The sequence below is a fragment of the Olea europaea genome, chromosome 11 (assembly GCF_002742605.1).
Source record: "Olea europaea var. sylvestris chromosome 11, O_europaea_v1, whole genome shotgun sequence".
Lineage (NCBI taxonomy): Eukaryota > Viridiplantae > Streptophyta > Magnoliopsida > Lamiales > Oleaceae > Olea > Olea europaea.
Window position 1 is genome coordinate 27,341,419 of NC_036247.1, and position 19,420 is coordinate 27,360,838.

Here is a 19,420-nt window from a genome sequence, read left to right on the forward strand (position 1 = left end):
ATATATTAAACTCATACATATCTTGTTTGATTAATTAACTAAAGATAATGATCCACTAGTGCGATAATTTATATTAACCAATTCAAGACTTGAAGCGTGTGTATATATAGTGTAAAGAGAAAGAAAAACAATAGGGAGAAATCAAATAGAAGCCCAAGAATGAAAGCCCCTTATCTTTTTCTTCTTCTTTCTGCAGTTATACTTGTATTCAAGAAAGTTTCTGTATGGGTGAATCCATGGCGTCTACGGCGGAGACTTGAAAAGCAAGGAATCAGAGGACCAAGGCCATGTTTTCTGTATGGAAATGTACCTGAGATGCAGAGGATTCAAGCATCATCAATCAAGAATACTGGTGCAGAAAACACTGGATTTGTTGCACACGACTATACATCAACACTCTTCCCATATTTTGAACAATGGAGAAAACAATATGGTAAAGTACAATCTCTATTCTTTTTCATACTCATGCTAGTTAAGTCCCTTATATTCTTTCCTCCTCATTTGAAGAAATATGAAACAAATATGGCATCATCTATGGGTTTTTGTTTCATAGAAACTTCCATTTCTGCAACTTCTTAATTGTTCATTAAAAGCCGATTTGTCTATTATATTATTCAGTTCTAAACATGATCGATCAGTTTGAAAGACTCGAACTGTCCAAAACAACCTATTCTTGTCGGCTTTTAAGCAGGGCCCAAGTAAGGTCGAACATACTATCTTTCTAACACTTAATCTTTAAAGAAAAGACACTAGTGCTTGTTAAAGAAAAAGAAATGCATTATCTCATTCAAGTGCTAGTTATGTGCATTGAAAAGTGGCAGCTAGTTTGCACTTATTGAAAAGAGTAATGCCATGTAATATTACAATTGCTTAGCAATAGTCTAAGCGGCAATTAGGTCTATACCGTGTATGATCCCATCTTATTTATCCAATTCTAAAGCATCTACAACCTCTTGAAGTTTAGCTCAATGTAATCAACTTGTGCATTTTTAGAGTAATGCTATTCGTAGTCGCTCATTGCAGTAGTTGCCCTACGTGGCATACACATGGCAGGTAATTATTTGATGCATTAACGTGGTAGCTTTTTTATTCATTAATGCATCAAATAACCATCTATCATGTGTATGCCACGTAGGGCGACTGCCGCAGTGAGCGACTGCAAATAGCATTATTCGAAATTTTAATAATGATTTGGTCTATTGTTGTTCCAATAATTGAGGATGTATTGTTGTAATAATATATTATTAAATTTTCCTGAATAATTGCTGCTGTAACATCTAGATGACATCTATTGTAGATACAATTATTGGAGAATATATAATAAACAAATTTCTTTGTAATAATATTGGTTAATAATTCTTGAAAAGTCCATAACCTGTAACTACAAATTTAAAATTAATTAATTAATTAATTAATTTTTTGTAAGTAGTATAGAATATAGATACATCTGTATAATAGAATTCGATTCAACACAGAATTTATCATATTAAACGGATTATTGATCTCTCAAGAACCCCTTTTTTTTTTTTTTGATAGAATTCGATTCAAAACAGAATTTATCATATTAAACGGATTATTGATCTCTCAAGAACCCTTTTTTTTTTTCACAAAAAAAAAAAAAAAAGGAACCCATATATATATATTTTGTTATATTGATAGATTCATGATAAATTGTCAAGATACTTGCTTGATTGATAGTGCAAGTACACATACTATTTTTCAAGACAAAAAAATATTTTTCAAGACAAATAATACAAAATTATATATTGATGATGCACTTTATTCTAGCAAATCTAGAAGAAATTTGTTTAGTTTTAAAGATATCCGCTGCAATAGATATCATAGCCCATCTTTTCAGACAGATCTACACACATACAACTTGTTTCAAGTCAATCAAATCGAGACAACCCCACCCTTGAACTTCTGATGTGGGTGCCATTTGTGCCATGGGCATCACACCTGTCTGACATGTCCAATATCCACAATTTTATCATATAAAGTGGTGCTTTTTCTGAGGTTATGTCACATGTCCGATTTTCATCCCATATTTAAACTTGTACAGTTGTAACCCATATCTCTACAGATTATAAACAAATTCCAAAAGTGGACAATACGGTAATCCCTTATTGAAAGCTCAAACTATAGTTTGGAACCCATCATAAGCAGTGCCTCGTCTAGTCTATTATTATCATACTAAATAGCATAACCCTGTTTGGCCAGGCTCGATAGGCACCCCATCTAGTATATTATTATCGTACTAAATAGCATAACACTGTTTGGCCAGGCTCGACAGACACCCCACCAATAAGGGGCCGACGTGTTTTTTTGGCCTGGCCTTGAGCATGGTCAAAAAGCAATCAAGAATGTTGAGAAGAGTAGGTCACATGTCATGTACAAATTTAACGGTTTCTTAGATTAATTTGAAGTCCTTGAACTTTTGTATAATTATTTTTTTCGTGTTCTTGACATGCATAATGTCTATATCGACCGATAAACTTAGGACCATCTTGATTTGAGATTTTTTTTCATGGGAGACAAAACAAATAAATTGAAATGTGTATAACAAACAAATTCACATGCATGTATTCAATAATGCAAGACCATAAGCAGTGTGTATGAGAATATTCATTGATTTTTGTACTTGGTGTGGGCCTCGTTAGACCGAATTCGATGGTACCATAAACCACGATTTTGGTACTAGATTTCTTTTTATTTTTAATACAATCTAATATTTAAGGAACTATAAGTGCACTTAAGAGATTTTCATGAATCGACGCAGGGCCAATTTACACATATTCAACTGGGAACAAGCAGCATTTGTATGTGAACCATCCAGAGCTAGTAAAGGAGATGAATCAAAGTATGTCTTTAGATTTAGGCAAGCCTTCATATGTCACAAAAAGACTAGCTCCCATGCTTGGGAATGGCATTTTGAGATCAAATGGTCATATTTGGGCCCAACAGAGAAAAATCGTTGCCCCAGAATTCTTCATGGATAAAGTTAAGGTAAATTTCATTTTTCTAGAATTTATCAATACTGATCATTTTTAGAAACTTTCTGGGCATATTTGATAACGTGAACGGATAGGACAAGTTTATCGTGTATTTTTTCAAAAAAAGAAAAAAATTATACTATTGAGTCGAATGTAAAAAAAGATCGAACCCCAACCTTGAGGGCTCCACCGCCCCGCCCCTGGAGCATCGTGAGAGGTAAATCGCAGGATGTGCCCCAACAGGCCAAGGAACAAGAGTTTGCCCGTACATTGGTGCCCACAAAGAGTCCAATTTCATATATCAGGAGTCAAACTCTCACACTCCGACTGCCAACAAGATTGAAACTACCTCACTCCTGTCATATTGAGTCGAATGTAACATGACGTTTACATCGTTTTTTGTGAATCTCTAATGAAAGTGTGATTCAAAAGCCCTCTATTGGAATGGCAGGGTATGGTTGGATTGATGTCGGAGTCAGCTAAAACATTAACTAGCAAATGGGAGGGATGCATAGAATCACAAGGTGGAATTATGGCAGAGATCAAAGCTGAAGAGGATTTAAGGAGTCTTTCAGGAGATGTAATTTCGAAAGCTTGTTTTGGGAGCTCGTATTTGAAAGGAAAAGATATTTTCTCAAAGCTTAGAGCACTTCAGAAAGCCATTTCTAACCAGAGCATTCTTTTCGGTTTCCATGCATTTGGGTACGTACAAAGTATTAGAACTTGGGTTCCATCATATATTTATTTCATCATTATTCTTTGCGCTCGTTAGAGTTCTAGTCAAATCAAATTGCTCATTTGAATTTAGCAACCCAATGACATATTTACTGTACATTTATTTCATCATGTAAAATTTATCCCTTCACACGAATATCTCCCTAAAATGAAGTGTATATATGTTGGAATAATCACCTCGTCTAGAAGCTTAACCTATTCGAGTGCACCATGGCAGGTTACTTCCAAGTGTGCAACAAAAGAAAGTCAAGAATTTGGAGAAAGAGATAGAGGTATTGATTTTGGAAGTAGTAAATGAAAGGGAAAGGGAATGCATGGAAACATCATCACTTGAAAAGGATCTACTGCAGTTAATCTTAGAGGGAGCCATAAATGATGTGGGCAAGGATTCATCCAAGAAATTCATAGTTGATAATTGCAAGAACATATATTTCGCGGGACACGAATCCACTGCTGTTGCTGCATCATGGTGCTTGATTCTTCTATCTTTGCATCCTGAATGGCAAGCTCGTATACGCAAAGAGATAGCTCAAGCATGTTCAGATAGTGAGCAGATTGACGCAGATTTGCTACCCAAGCTGAAAACGGTACGCACCCTCTATTTCCCTTCTGAATATTATATTATTGAGTACTGTAGAGTCAACCACGGACCGTTTAATTGTAGGTCACAATGGTAATTCAAGAAGTGCTGAGATTGTATCCACCGGCAGCATTTGTGTCAAGAGAGGCACTCCAAGAAACCCAAATAGGCCACATTGTTGTACCAAAAGGTGTATGCCTATGGACTTTGATCCCAACTCTTCATAGGGATCCAGAAATTTGGGGGCCAGATGCAAATGAGTTCAATCCTCAAAGGTTTGCAAATGGGATTTTAAAAGCATGCAAAGTTCCACAAGTTTATATTCCATTTGGATTAGGGCCTAGGCTTTGTTTGGGCAGAAATTTTGCAATGGTTCAGTTGAAGATTGTCATTTCACTTATCATTTCCAACTTCAACATTTCTTTGTCTCCCAAATATAAGCATTCTCCTGCCTATAGAATGATTGTAGAGCCTGGTCATGGTGTGAATTTACTCATTCAAAGATGTTCTAAGTAGGGTTTAATCACATTTCGTCATTGGTAGATGTAAAATTAGACACATTTTTCTTTAATCTTTGTTGTTTTATTCTATGTATAATACTTTTTATTACTCTTTAGTTTATAATGGATTCCATAATAAATGATACATATTGAAATGTCTTACAACATCATTTTTGTTGATATCGTCTATTATTTTGTTTGATATATGACAATAAAAATTCTTCTAACTTTGCTTTCAAGGACATGCTTGTAGACTATTGAATTAAAACTTGGAACTCTCACAAGTCTTTTTTCTAGTTGACTTGTGGTCAGGAGTTCCTAAACCGGCATAATGCGTCGTGCATGTTTAATGTTTTTTCTTCGGATGAATTATCAAATATTAAAATTACTTGTCATGAGATCCATCAAACTATTAAAAATTGCTATTACAAAATATGTTGAGAAAATGAAAATAACTCAATTTTAAAATGACGGATAAGATGCTAGGCCCTTGTTTGAACCCCATTCTCGACAAAAAGGAAAAAAGAAAAAAAAAAGATCATTTTTGAACAATGTATTGATAGTGTATTGATTGAAAAATATGTGATTAAAAAAATAAAAAAAAAGTTTTAAATTTGTATATATTATTATGTTAATGAAAATATGTGATTGAAATGAGATCAAATTAATATTAAAAAATATATTTTGATGAAAATAATGAGGCTCAATCAAGGGCTACATTTCAAATTCAATGGTCCAAAGTGTATATTATACCATGCTAGTTTCTAACTTTTCAAGCGTTACCACGCTGAATATTAATAAAAATATTAAAGAAATACTCAAAAGTCGAGAATTTCGACTCCGCCAATCTACAAATTTCTTCCTGTGGCTTTAAACAACAATTAAAAATGCGAACAGAATTTATGTATTCCCTCTTTGAAGGTTTAAAGAAACTGACAAAAATCTTTTACAAAGAATTTGAACCACTGCAAAGAAAATTGAATAAAGAAAAAGTGAACTATAGAAGGAATTTTGGTGGCGGAGGGGAAAAGGGCGACTCAAATGGCGGTTGCAAACGCCGCTCACGGTGGCTATTTTCCCTCCAAAATTCATTCTTTGCCACCACCGCTCAAAGTAACCGGCCAAATCAAACAGCCTTCGCCACCCCCACCGATATATATATCCACTAATCCATCCCACGTGAATCTGCATCATCTAAAAGACCTCTACACCTTCTGCAACCACTCCTGCCACCGCTTCCCTATCGTGGACGCCACGGGCAGAGTCGAGGCCGTTGATGCTGGCAAGCTCCGTACCGCCATTTTCCACAGCTCCGTCGTCGTTTCGGTCTTCACCAAGCCCGAATTTTTAACAACGCATTCTTCTCCAGTGGAAGTGTCAAATTTGATGGGCATTGGTGGAGACTGGATCAAAAGAGTGACGCCAGTGACGCCTGATAATGGGCAGTTGATAGGGTTTGGTCGCGCTGTTTCGGATTTTGGATTGACTGCTTCTATCTATGATGTCATGGTTAGAAATTCGAAGAACCCTTTCGATTATATTTATCATCTCTTGTATTGATCTCAATTGCTTCAGAAACTCAGTCAGTGTGGTTTTGATCTTAGTCAGTGTTAATCGGTCCTATATAATGCTTTGATTAAACATATGAGGGAAAGGGGAGAAATTAACGCTGATGGATTTGAAGAGACTAATAGTCATGTTTATTTTTATTTTTTTAAAGCTCACAAATCAAGTTTGTGATCACAAGTTTATTCTTTTTTGTTGTGATTTCTGATAAAGTTCATGTAATTTTTAAAGATAAAAATGTAAATGATATCACTGTTTGTCCCAACAGAAAGTTTTGGAATTTGTTAAAAAATTAACTAAAAATTGGTTAAGTGTAAAACTGGGAAAATGAAAAAGTGTGATTTCGTGTCAACTTCAGTCGAATGTTCGGACTTGATCCGATGGTCAAATTACAAAAGTAAATAGACCAATTTATTCTAGTTGTCGAGTAGATCGTCGTGGTATATTTGAAATCTCGAAACCAATTCCGGATAAATGAGAAATTGCGATCTAAAGTTGGAAGAATGAAGTGTTGCAACTTTTCGAAAGGATGCAAGTTTGAAATGAAGTGTTGCAATTGTCCATGAAAAATGCTAGATTTGGGGTGTGTTCCTTCACCTACAACCCTTCATTTTCTATATATAGGACCCCTTGAATATGTATTTGTCATTTCAATTCATTCCATAATTCCATAATATTCGTTTCATATTAAATAAAACACTTTGTAGAAGTGATTATCTTTTACATCAAAATCATTGTTATGGTAAAGAGGGAATTTCGTTTGAGTTCGTTGGTCGAAGCTATTTGGAGTGCTCCTATGACTTGACATGGTCGTTGTATCTTGGGAGATGATTGTCGAAAAATCGTTAGCACCGATGCGGGATAAATTCATCTTAAGGAAAGAGTTCGATAAGAAGAATCACATGTTTTAATTCAAGAATGGGAATAGTCAGATTCAATAATGATTGGTTAGTTTCTCAAAATACATTTCGGTAAGTCGAAACCTTGTTTCGATTTTATGAACGTGTAAGTTACGTTTTGTGAATATAATATGCACATTTGAATCGGTGTATTCCGAACAATTTTAAGATAAATTTTGAATCTTTTTCCCGTGCGTTTTATATTCACATTTCCAGAATTGTATATGCTCGACATTCCATTTATTCCATACAATATAATATGCATACTGTAAAGTGTGCAAATTGAGTTTGTGCATCCATATTGATGGTATTATAATATTGCATGTTCAAAGCAGTTTCATTTTGTCGAAATTATTATGTCAACACTGGCAGTTTATTTGCGGGCACTTGTAATCCAAGGGGTATATGCTAAGTTGCCTAAGGGATAATCTCGTTAATTGTTTATTGAATGAAAATACACACCCTTTCATATATTGAAACCCAGTTACATGCATGGTTTGACAATGGAAATTGTGGTAGGAAAATAAGTTTATTTTACATATTCCAACTGGGTTTTGTCCAAAATTATATTCCATTTGCCAAATTAAAGTCTCCAAATGAATAAATGAATGCACGTATATGCATGATTGTTAAAACAGTTTAGTAATTTGTGAAATGGTGTGACCTTTTTGGAATTATGTAGCATGAATTTATTTGTCATATGGTTTGCGGTTATCTATTTCTTCTATGAAGGGGCATGAATATGTACATGCCAATCATTATGTTAACTGCCTAAAATTCTGATGCTTATTTTTTCTTTGTTGAATGTGTTTGGTTAACTTATGCCACCTTTGGAGAAACTACAGATAAGTTCTATATGGATTTGTATAATTCATTTAATTCAATAATTGACATCCTTGTCTGCCATGGAAGGAATAACTTGAAATTAATAAATTTTTAAGATCTGATTACATTTACGAGACAATTAATATATGATTTTCCTGACAACTGTTGGTTGCATTAGTCATAATTAATATATGCATGTGGTTCCAAAATTGAATCAGTTCATGCAAGTTTATATATGGTGTCTCAAATTGAATCGATGCCGACATTGAGAATATGTTTCCTCAAATGCATGATTTCTCATGAAAAGTCAGTGGTAATTGCCTACTTATGGTGGTTCCGATAACCGTTGCTTGTTATGGTAAATAAACACCATACATATATCTGCACATGGAAAGAAACCATTGGATTTTGTTTTACCTTTATGGAAAGTTGTTTGTTCAATTTATGTAAATATTCTAAATTACTTTAGAATCTAATTATATATTTCACATGCATTCTGTGGAAACTAAGGAAGGCAAATGTTAGAAGCATATGTCATTTCTGACAGTGATGATCTCAAATAACTTTGTGTAACAATCATTGAGGCCTTTTATGCAAAACTTGAAATTTCCATATTGTCTGTATATGGGATTTCTCATTGCTTACATGCATGTTGTATTTCGAGTAAATACTTATTTGCATTCTAAATCAGGGAATTGGAAATTGTAAATGTCATTGGAAACTTTAATAGAGAATTGTATTCATTCAATTCGAATCCATTACGTGGTGGTTATAATTGAGGTGCTTGCTTGTACAAAAGGTATGTATATATATTTTATATATATAATTAAATTGATGAGGATCAATTTAGATGAAAAGGTGCGTCATTTTATATGAAAAATCATGGCTTTTGATATAATTATTTTTCAATGGGTGTGTCTCTTCATAGAGATTAATCCAAGAGGTGTGTCCTTTTATAGGATTGTATCTTTTGAGAACACAACTTTTCAATCTATGGTTGATTCGTTTGTTCAAGTTTAAATATGGTAAATAAGGTGAATATGTACCTTATTATTTAACATGAAATGAAACTATCATGTGAAATGTCACAAATGTGATAAGTTACATATGTTTGGAGAAGTTGCAATTCTTGTAAATCAAGATGCTTAGCTATTTTCACTTTTGAAATTGATTTCAATCATGAAACCAATTAAGTTGGTATATGTTTTGAAAGTATTGTTGCTCCATGTAATGGCCTTGATTTAATTTGGATGATCAAAATTAATTAAATTGAAGTACATTATATGCAAGTTGATGACCACTACTTTGAAAGTATATAGACTTTCACAATGCACTCGATACGGATATTATAAATTGAACTATGAAAGAGTTGATGAACTCTAAGTTGAAGTATAACCCAAGAATGTGAAAGGGTTAAACTTAATGCTCGTGAACTTGAAAGTTCAAAACTTGTGGAAGCAACATTACTAGATTGCATATGTATTCCTTATTGAGGAATTGTGGGAGTAACTCAGTTTAACAGTTACGATTGCTTCTATCTTATAATCATAGAACGATACCTATGAAGGTGGAAAGATAGAAAACCCTTATACTAATTATAAGGATGATATATACTAAGTCTAAAGTGGATGAAATGGGTTGTAAAGCCGATTATGGCGTTTGTTTAGACATGCAAGAACAATTGGAATATATGAAAAATGTTCATAAAGTTCGAATGCACTGTAATGTTTCAATGATGATATTGAATACCCATCCACTTGTAAACATGGTTGACTAGTGTAATAATTAGATATAAATCCTCTAACAGTGTTGTTTGGAAATTGATAAAGTTTTAGATAAAGCTAATGAGGCATGTAGTTTCATGAGAGGATTTCTAGGTGGCGATAATTTGTATCTATCAAGTGAATCGATCATTGGCTAGCAATATTTGATAAGATACTAAGTCACATGTAATGGTAGGTCTAGACGTATAAGTCATAAACATAATATCATTAAACAGATAATCTCAATAATGCAAACTCGTGGTACCTTTAAAGAGATTTACTAAGAGAGATCAAGAATACTGCATATCGAAGGGAATGAGGTAAAGCCTTTTATGTTAGAGTTCTTGTAATAGTAACCCTACTTTGTTGACTGGAGATCTCAAGATTTTGGTTCAAAGGGACAACTAAATTATGAGAATTCCATGAAGCACTAAGGAAAATAGTTTCCTAACTCATTCCTATAATATTAAAGTGCTTTTTGTAGAGTTGTAAGAGGTTAAAATAATCTTTTAATGATTCATATATCTTGATTAAGTCAAATGGAGTAGGGCAGAATACTCTTAATAAGAGATCATCTATGTAAGTGTGAAGTGGGGCCGCTTCATTGAGAATTATTAAAGGCTTGAATTCTCTAAACACTTGCAGAATCAAGAAGGATTCATGGCCAAAATGAACCAAGTCATGAGAACCATGAACGGTTTAGGAAAGACATTTGTGTGAGTGTCGTTGTCTTGGCTTACATTAAAGGTTGAATGATTTAATACATCACGTTCACCAATTAGCCGAGTAAGTCCAATGTTATTTCACTACGGGAGGTTCTAGCCCAGAAGCTACTATCCCCGATGCAGTGACTTTCTGCTCTCTCTCTACTTGCATCACATCATAGCATTACATTTGCATACTCGAATTTTCATTCATGCGGGGGATTGTTGGAATTGGTTCAAAAATTAACCGAAAATTCATTAAGTGTAAAATTGGGAAAATGAAAATGTGTGACTTCGTGTCAACTTTGGTTGAATGTTCGGACTTGATCTGATGGTTAAATTACAAAAGTAAATAGATCAACTTATTCTACTTGTCGAGTAAATCGTCGTGGTATATTTGAAATCTTGAAACCAATTCCGTATGAATGAGAAATTTTGTCCAAAGTTGGAAGAATGAAGTGTTGCAATTTTCCATGAAAAATGCTGGATTTGGGGTGTGTCCCTTTACCCACAACCCTTCATCTTCTATATATATATGACCCCTTGGATGTGTATTTGTTATTCCAATTCATTACATAATTTCATATTATTCATTTCATGTTAAATAAAACACTTTGTAGAGGGGGAATTCCGTTTGAGTTCGTTGATCGAAACCATTTGGAGTGCTCCTATGGCTTGACGTGGTCGTTATATCTTGGGAGATGATTGTCGAAAAATCGTTAGCACCAATGAGGAACAAATTCATCTTAAGGAAAGAGTTCGATAAAAAGAATCACATGTTTTAATTCAAGAATGGGAATAATCAGATTTAATAATCATTGGTTAGTTTCTCACAATATATTTCGGTAAGTCGAAACCTTGTTTCGATTTCATGAACATGTAAGTTACGTTTTGTAAATATAATATGTACATTTGAATCGGTGTATTCCCCAACAAAAAGAACAATAGCAAATTAAGCATGGTTGTAAATAAATTTGAGGTCAGCTACTTAGATCCTTTTCTACCCATTGGTCATTGCTATATTACTGGAAGATTTTATCCTTAATAACTACAACATAAAACTCTCCCTCTTTGACTTGTTCTACCGAGATTGTGTCAATCTTGTGAATCGGAGCCTTTTTAGTTTTGATTTGTGATAAAGTTCATGTGCATTGTAATGATAACATTTGACTGAATATCATTGTTTCACACTAAAAGAAAAAAGAAAGAACAGGAATAGGTATTTAAAAGGAAGATGCATCAGTGAATGCCAAGATAGCATAATGCTTATGAGAAATTGTTTGTTTTGATGGATTATATTCTGCTTCACTTTGCTTTATTACATTTTCTGTGGATAGTTTTTGACAAGAAATATATCTGCTGTACAAGTTTATATAATAGTGTTTCAGTCTTGCAGGTTCTGCCTGCTCTACAAGGTAGAGGAATTGGCCGAATGATAGTTCAGAAAATTGTAAGGTTGGTCTCATTGATTAAAGATACTACTTATTAAAGTTGGAATTTCAAGAAAAAGGTTTATTGGCATGTTTAGCAAAATGGATGGGACAGTATTAAACAAGAAAAATAGGTTCATATCTTCAATGGGTTTCCAATCTTGTTCACTACTGCATGCCTAACATATTGATAGGTACACAACTGGTTGGTACTGGTTTCTTTATGCATTTGATATGCAAACATTATTAGGGTCTGATAATTTCCCTTATTGTCATAGAATGCTGACGAACAGAGACATATATGATATAGCTGCTCTCTGCTCCGATAACGAAAGGTAAACTTTTAACCTTTTTGGGAATGATGTGAAAGCCTAGCTAAGTTCATTGCACAAAAATGTATATCTGTTTGATGCTTATGGGAGATCTTGTGCATCTTGAGCGCCTTTTATAAGAGCTACTTTTCCGTCTTTGAAGTTATCCTGCGATGGTTTGACACCTGGGACCATTGATTGATTCTCTCACTGAGTGGAGTTCTTTGTTCCTAAAGGATACTGATAATATGACTAATAGAATCGTTGAGCACTATATTCCGACAGATCGACCTAGCTTTTTTCTACATTGTTTAACTCAGTTACTGGGGGATTTCAAAGATCACCTATGCAGGGCACATTTTGGGTGTTGGGTGCTTGTTTATTCTCTGTATATGTCTCATTCTTTATTTAAAAACCTAATTTGACTACCAAGATAGCTAATTAAAAGCAATGTGTCTCGTAGGCTATGATTTCGTTTTCAGTTTCCCTTTTACATCCATTGCCTTGAATTTGTAAAATGTATACACATTGGAAGTTATCATCTTTATCATCATTCATTATCTTAACAAATAAGCATGAACGTTTCGCTTGTCTTGCCTTCTTATCTTTGAATTCTCCACAGGTTATTCTTTAGAGCATGTGGATTTGGAGACGATATATTGGGATCGACCACAATGATGTACACAAGGAATTCTAGCTATTCCATTGATGAGGAGACATTAGCCATTGGTAGAAAGCAATTGTTAGTCCCCCCTCTAAGAAAACTCTTAAAATCATAATCCGTTCGCCAATCCTCATTATGATGCCATGTTGTGCTGCCATTGATTCCGTCCTTGAGCAACTTAAATGGAATATGATGCTTTCATTAGTATTGGGCCGATCAAAATTTCATCTTGAAATTTGGCGTGATCAAGATTTCACCTTCTAGGCAATCCAATGTGAAAGACATGGCAGTAAAAATGTTAGGCCTCTGTTAATAATTTTGCAATGTTTATGCACAAATTTGTGGAGAAGTTACTGTTCATGAGACATACTCTTTTAGCATGTATGTTATGGTGGACTGCATATTATTGGACAGTTGAAGAAAGAAAAACAAACCTAAAATTTGGTTAATTGCAATGTTGAGTTTATACAGTGAAACTTTGACTTTTCGCAATTGGATGTCTTTCCACCTGTGATGCATTTACGGGTCTTTCTATAGAAAAAGATGATAAAGCTTCTGTATAACACTACTCAATTAATAAATAATTTCCTTGGTATAAAGCAAGGTAGCCTTCTGATATTATGCAAAGTTGGAGACATCTCGTCTCCTTTATTGACTTCATCATCAAGAAAAGGACCTTCCATTGGACAAATTCTTCTACCACTACTTGTTCATCACACAGCTGAAGGTTGCCTGAGATGAGGAAAATATGGGTTGAGATGTGCTTAATTTCAGGTCGAGGACTCCGGCGCAAGTCGTCCCTTTTTAAGTTACAATGGTTGGCAGTTGGATGGATTGATCCTGGCAACCAGTATTGCACCAAGATTGATGCTTCAGGGAACAACAATCCAGTTTGGAAAACTAAGTTTTCATTTGCTGTAGACACTTCTGAACCAAACTTTCAAGATTTGGCCCTTCATGTTGAAGTTTACAGTAGAGAACCAATCTTTCTTAGGCAAAGTCTCCCGGGATCCGCAACTCTTGTTTTGAAAGAATTTATGGACAAATACATTGGTAGTTCTGAGGTTCCAAAGCCTGTTGAAGAAGTAGGGAGTTTTCAGCTGAGAAAAATTAACTCCAACAAACCTCAAGGATTTGTTGATATCTCAATCCTTATATCGGAGGAAAGGAAAGATCCCGGTCCATCCTCTCTAGATAATTCTTTCTAGTAACATTAATTTTTTTCTGAGCACTAAATGTATTATATCGAGTGTCTTTACAGGTGGACGGGAAGAGTTTAAACACATGTAATGATGGCAACAAGTCGGGTTCGGGGCGGGCGGGGACGAGGCAACTTTTTGCCCCGTTTAATTTTTATTTATTTTATATTTTGAAAGTTTCGAATTATGTTATTATTAGAGAATAAAATACAAATTTAAAATAAATTTTTGACGGATGAATTGTCTAAAAATAAAATTATTTTTAATTATTTTTTTACTTTTTCTTCATGGGGCGGGTTCGGGGTGGGGCGAGGACCACGATGGGGCGGGGCAAATTGCCATTACTAAACTCATGGATCACAGTGGTGAAATTAAGCTGGTTAGTCGATATGAACCCCAAGGTAATAACCAGCCACAACTGCCCCAGACACAACCCCAACAACTAGCAAGCCATCCACTGACAAATAGCCAATGTGTCCATCCAATGCCAATGCCTACAAATTATTCCCAGCCACCAAACTATCCACCGGTTGGTGGACCAAGCTATCAACCACCTCGAACGCCACCACTGCCGCCGCCTTCTAATGTTGGTTATGTACCGACGTTCCTCCCAAGAACAAGTAATCTGCCGCCTAGTTATGTAAATATGCCATCTTCTACAAGACCACCAGGAACAGGAAGGGGTGGGCCTGGTTTCGCAATGGGGGTAGGAGCAGGAGCATTAGCAGCTGGTGCTATGATATTCGGTGATGATTTCATGTCAGGATTTGATTTTTCTGGTGGCTTACAAGATGCTAGTCTTACCATATCAGCTAATCCTCCTTTTTAGAAATGCTATATCATTATTCATTCGTACTGTATCAGCGGCTGTAACTTTGAATGTTTCTTTGTTGAAAACTCTATATATGTAATTACATGTGCAAGAATATATAAACGTGAATCTTGGAAACATTACTTTCTCATAGGAACACAAAAATCACAAGATGCTCGAAATATACTCTTGTAAATTTACAGCTATATAAGTGTGCAATACTTACGGGCATAATTACAAACTTATGTCCATATACCGTATTGATGTTTCCATAGCCTCAATGATGATATTTTGTTTGTATCCTGAAGTCAGGAACTTATTCCTTGATGAAACCGTGCAGCCCTCAATATACGAGCTTCATTTCAAATCTTCAATCTTGGTTGAGATTCCTACATGGCCCTGTTACTGTGTTACATTTGATCAATACCAATATCAAGTTACCGCTTGCAGGTGTGCCTCTTCTGCAGCGCCAAATACTCTCAGAAGAAAATTTTCAACAATAGACACAAACTCAATTGCCTTTTCTTCTTGGGGTAAGTGACCACAATTCTTGATTATTTCAAGATAAGATCCCGGAATGGCACGTGAAAGTCTTTCAGAGTTCCATGGGGGGACAAGTCGATCACTATCACCGGTGACAATGAGAACTGGTACATTAAGTGAATCACCATAATTAGATTCTATGCATTCATATAGAAGGCTATTTAATTAAGGTTGAAAATGACTCAAATATATAACTAACTTAAAGTAATGCACCGGATACATACATTTGTTCCAAAACTAAAGCACACAATTAGCTCATCCATCAACACCCTCACCTCAACAAGACTTTTTCTTTCTCAATTTTCTTTTGCGAATCATACTAATATTCTTGTCTTTATTTTCTTTTCAAGTGCACAATTTCAATAGTACAAAAGATTGAAAGTGTTGTACAATATACCTGGACATGAGATTTTGCTCAGCCTTTCTGCCAGTGGTGGCTTCAGTTTAGATGCAGAATCTGTTAGCATTGCCAGAGTGTATTCCACAAGAGCCTTATCCCAGCCCTTGACCTTCAGTGGCTGAATGTTTCAAAATAATTTTAGCTTGTTGATCAACAGCTACTCATCATACATTCCAAAGTCATGAGACAGCAGTGAAATTGCTTTAAGAGAAATCACCTTTGTATAGCCTTGTAAAGTATGATCAGAAACTTGATTTGAATCGTACCATGCATTCCGTATGGCAGGTATACCAAACTTATTGATTATCATCCTTACCTGAAACCGTGAAGCAGGATAGCTTAATAGTTATTATATAAAGCATGATACATATGCTAAAATTAAAGCATGATGTGTATGAAAGATTTAGCAAAGAGAATGATGTTTTAGGATAGGAAATTTACAGAGGCATCAAGAATATTCTCGGCCAGTAAACAGTGCCTCAAGTCAGTGAAGATTCAAATAACTTAAACCTAGCAAATCAGGGAATTGAACAAAAATAAAATTCATTACCACCATCACACCAAATGCAGAGCGCAGAATTGCTGATAAAGCTTTCTTATACAGAGAGTTTATCATTCCTCCCATCCCTTTTACCATACTCACTATTGCCTCCGCAACATATTTAGTTAACTTTGACAAAAGGCTACAAATTCTGAGAAATGGATTATCAGGGTTATTTGAATCCAAGCTGCTCTCTTGGATCTGGTTGTCTCTGCCACCTTGCTTTTCTTTGACAACTTTCTGTGCAATGAATGGTGCAAGAATTGCAGGGGCAACAAGGATTAGAGCAGCAACACGTTCTGGTGCCTCAAAATATGCATCTACAGCTACTAGGGAACCAGCAGAGTGCCTGGCATTCCATTAGTTTAACAGGGTTAGACCAGGGCTAGACTTTTAAGAAAGGATAGGAAGAGAACCAGAATAGTTCATCAAATATTACCAACTTCAAGTGATTGTACAAGTACTAGTAATCTGTAAAATTGACTCTCAAGTACAAATCCAATATACAACTGGTCTAGGGTACTAATCCAATTAGTTTCGCTCTAGAACGAGAATAATTAATAGAGGTTCAAGTTTTCATAGGGAGTAAGATGAATAGTAGCTAAAATCTATCCATAATTTTACGTGCTTCATAGAAGAATTTACATGAAAAGAAATGAACATCAATATCAATTGTGGGTGTGGTGGGGGAGTCAAAATTTTGCAAAGGTTAGTAAATCTAAGAACATTCTTTACCATCAAGTGAGATACCAATATTTTTTTTTTCTTTGTAGTATGAATGAGAACAAAACGAAAGATACAAATAGCAACATACCCCACAAGGATGGCCTTCTCAGCTTTTAAAAAGTCGATGAAGTATAGAGTTGCCAACACAGAAAACATCGTCGAATATGGATTTAAAGTTCTGGTATCTTGGCTAACAGGAGATGAATGCTCAACAGGATTTATCCTAGATGTCAATCCAAATGCTGGTCTATCAAATGCAAGAACTTTTGAACCAACGACCTGTGCTAAAGGTTTCATCACTCGATTCCACGAAAAGACCGAGGCTCCAAAGCCATGTAACAAGATCATAGGGAAGTTAACCCTTTTAGCAAAGTGAGGGTATTGTGAACTGGATGCTTCTTCTACCATGTGAGGGTATTGCGATCTGGATGATTCTTCTACTGCATCACAAATCTTGTGGTGTAGTTGCACCCCATTGAACTCACAAAAAGAACTGTCAGGATCAGCTAGATGAGTTGGATCCTGTAATTCATCCTGATCTATGCCTGCTACACCTTGGGTTTTTTTCTTCCGTTTGACCAGGACTTGCTCTGGGAAAATCAAGGGAAGATTGTATAAACCGTCCAAATCTCTAGATACCAAAAAATTAGTGAAAGAAAATGAGTCCAAAGTTTTATAGTTGTTCGGAGAAACTCTCAAACATTAGTATCAGATGGAGCTGGTTAGATTCATACCTTTCAACAACAATACCATTTTCTCTTCCATCCTTTGTACAAAGATCGTACATTTCATTCTCAGGCAATCAGTAAAAATTATTTCAATAGAATATCAAAAATTAAGATATGGTAATGAGCACTCAAAAGAAAAGAATCTTGATATATAGTGAAAATTTGAAGGAAAACAGCAAATAGTTCGTTTAGACAACTCCAATTATGAAGAACGCTGAAAAGCTGCCCAAAGAATGAGGGGAAAATTTTAGAAGCAATATACAGAAAATCTTAAAATGAACCAAGCCCAATAAAATTCTAAACTAAGAACAGTACAAAGGATGTTTATGACTGGCTAAAACCCTCATACCCCCTAACCCGCAAGCCCAGTATACAGAATTTTGCTTAGCTCTTCATATTTCTGTCTATTCCTTTACACAGGTTATAAATAATTCACATATATGTCAACGGAAACCAGTATAATCTAACAAAGGATAACAAGATAGAGGCCTTTGAATTTTATGAAATTGTTACCATTCCATTCGGCGCCGGAGCCACTTAGGGAAGAAGCAGATGCAGCTTTGGTAAGAAAATCCAGCTTTAAAATGGGTTTCTTGAAATTGAAACTACAAGGAAAAGAAGAATTGTTCCATATTCTGCTCTTAGCTTCAGATTGAAGCCCAACAATTTTTTGTAATTTCGGGAGGCTAAGGAAAACAAACTTGTGATCATACACTCCAGAAATACACATATACATTATCTGCTCCTCAAAGAATCTAGTATATATTTTCGTATTAGTATAACAAGTAAATAAATTGAATACTGAAATTTGTGGGAGTTGAAATGAATGGGAGACCGAACAAGCTGAACAATTTATCCAATTAAAGAAGTATTGGCAATTTGTACTCCTAAAGTTTGTTTATTTCTCCTTTTGCACCTCAAAAATACAAATTTTGGCAATTGACATCCTAAAATGGATGACTCATTGGAAATTACTCTCCAAACGTAGCTCAATTGATATTTAAAAAAGTCCCTCTATCACACCTGGTGATTAACTATTTATTATCTATTACACCCCAAAATTGATAGAATCATTGATATTAATGTGCATTGTGCAAAATATTTTGTAATATTAGTTTGAAAATACATAAATTAAATACAAGCCCTTACGTTCAAAGTCAATCTTTAGTTTAAGATTAAAGAAAAAATTAAAAAATTGATATACTCACGTTCAATTATTGGAAGGAGAATAATTCCATTTAACGTCATTGGTATCAATATATGTGACATAAAATGACCAATTCAATTAAATATAAGGATATATCTGTTGATATTTAATTTGATGTTAAATACCACTACATAAGATTCCTCTTCGTAGGACACACTGAAATTCTCATATGAACCTTCTAGTGCGAAGATAGTCATTTCTATCGATATTTCATTTTCTTTATCTGAGTGTTAAAAGTCATTTTTTAATTGAAAAGACTCATAGTCTTTTTTGAGTGTTAGAAGATGAATCATAT

The 19,420-nt window shown here is 34.8% G+C and overlaps 4 protein-coding genes across 6 annotated transcripts; 3 read left to right on the forward strand and 1 right to left on the reverse strand.

Annotated features, from left to right (window-relative positions):
* Window positions 1–116: 116 nt before the first annotated feature.
* Window positions 117–4,965, forward strand: LOC111403930 (cytochrome P450 714A1-like). Its single transcript, XM_023032603.1, has 5 exons — window positions 117–433; window positions 2,780–3,006; window positions 3,445–3,695; window positions 3,946–4,315; window positions 4,393–4,965. The coding sequence occupies exons 1-5, from the start codon at window positions 160–162 to the stop codon at window positions 4,822–4,824; spliced, it is 1,554 nt and encodes a 517-aa protein (XP_022888371.1). The 5' UTR covers window positions 117–159; the 3' UTR covers window positions 4,825–4,965.
* A 736-nt stretch (window positions 4,966–5,701) lies between these two features.
* Window positions 5,702–13,419, forward strand: LOC111403932 (uncharacterized N-acetyltransferase ycf52). Its single transcript, XM_023032607.1, has 4 exons — window positions 5,702–6,317; window positions 11,962–12,020; window positions 12,274–12,330; window positions 12,929–13,419. Exons 1-4 carry the CDS (start codon window positions 5,850–5,852, stop codon window positions 13,083–13,085), a joined length of 741 nt encoding a protein of 246 aa, XP_022888375.1. The 5' UTR covers window positions 5,702–5,849; the 3' UTR covers window positions 13,086–13,419.
* An 86-nt stretch (window positions 13,420–13,505) lies between these two features.
* LOC111404641 (protein SRC2 homolog) lies at window positions 13,506–15,120 on the forward strand. Its single transcript, XM_023033421.1, has 3 exons — window positions 13,506–14,177; window positions 14,274–14,277; window positions 14,483–15,120. Exons 1-3 carry the CDS (start codon window positions 13,708–13,710, stop codon window positions 14,996–14,998), a joined length of 990 nt encoding a protein of 329 aa, XP_022889189.1. The 5' UTR covers window positions 13,506–13,707; the 3' UTR covers window positions 14,999–15,120.
* Window positions 15,096–18,753, reverse strand: LOC111403931 (bifunctional epoxide hydrolase 2). Of its 3 annotated transcripts, none has more exons than XM_023032604.1 (6): window positions 18,432–18,753; window positions 17,279–17,780; window positions 16,474–16,813; window positions 16,141–16,239; window positions 15,921–16,041; window positions 15,096–15,627 (listed from the first exon to the last, which is right to left on the reverse strand). In XM_023032604.1, exons 1-6 carry the CDS (start codon window positions 18,652–18,654, stop codon window positions 15,413–15,415), a joined length of 1,500 nt encoding a protein of 499 aa, XP_022888372.1. In that variant the 5' UTR covers window positions 18,655–18,753; the 3' UTR covers window positions 15,096–15,412. The 3 variants fall into 3 exon arrangements, with proteins under 3 accessions (XP_022888372.1, XP_022888374.1, XP_022888373.1); XM_023032606.1 differs by lacking the exon at window positions 18,432–18,753 and adding an exon at window positions 17,925–18,404; XM_023032605.1 differs by lacking the exon at window positions 18,432–18,753 and adding an exon at window positions 17,925–18,404 and having other exon boundaries at window positions 17,279–17,821.
* Window positions 18,754–19,420: the final 667 nt, after the last annotated feature.

Excerpts from the sequence above, each read along its gene's own strand:
- LOC111403930 (XM_023032603.1), top strand. The coding sequence starts at position 160 with ATGAAAGCCCCTTATCTTTTTCTTCTTCTTTCTGCAGTTATACTTGTA. Across the intron at positions 3,007-3,444 it reads TCTTCATGGATAAAGTTAAG|GGTATGGTTGGATTGATGTC; the intron begins GTAAATTTCATT and ends TTGGAATGGCAG. Across the intron at positions 3,696-3,945 it reads TTCGGTTTCCATGCATTTGG|GTTACTTCCAAGTGTGCAAC; the intron begins GTACGTACAAAG and ends GCACCATGGCAG.
- LOC111403932 (XM_023032607.1), top strand. The coding sequence starts at position 5,850 with ATGGCGGTTGCAAACGCCGCTCACGGTGGCTATTTTCCCTCCAAAATT. Across the intron at positions 6,318-11,961 it reads CTTCTATCTATGATGTCATG|GTTCTGCCTGCTCTACAAGG; the intron begins GTTAGAAATTCG and ends TCAGTCTTGCAG. Across the intron at positions 12,331-12,928 it reads CTCTGCTCCGATAACGAAAG|GTTATTCTTTAGAGCATGTG; the intron begins GTAAACTTTTAA and ends AATTCTCCACAG.
- LOC111404641 (XM_023033421.1), top strand. The coding sequence starts at position 13,708 with ATGAGGAAAATATGGGTTGAGATGTGCTTAATTTCAGGTCGAGGACTC.
- LOC111403931 (XM_023032604.1), bottom strand. The coding sequence starts at position 18,654 with ATGTATATGTGTATTTCTGGAGTGTATGATCACAAGTTTGTTTTCCTT. Across the intron at positions 17,781-18,431 it reads CTCCGGCGCCGAATGGAATG|AGCAAGTCCTGGTCAAACGG; the intron begins GTAACAATTTCA and ends TGATTTTCCCAG. Across the intron at positions 16,240-16,473 it reads CTGCATTTGGTGTGATGGTG|GTAAGGATGATAATCAATAA; the intron begins GTAATGAATTTT and ends TCACGGTTTCAG.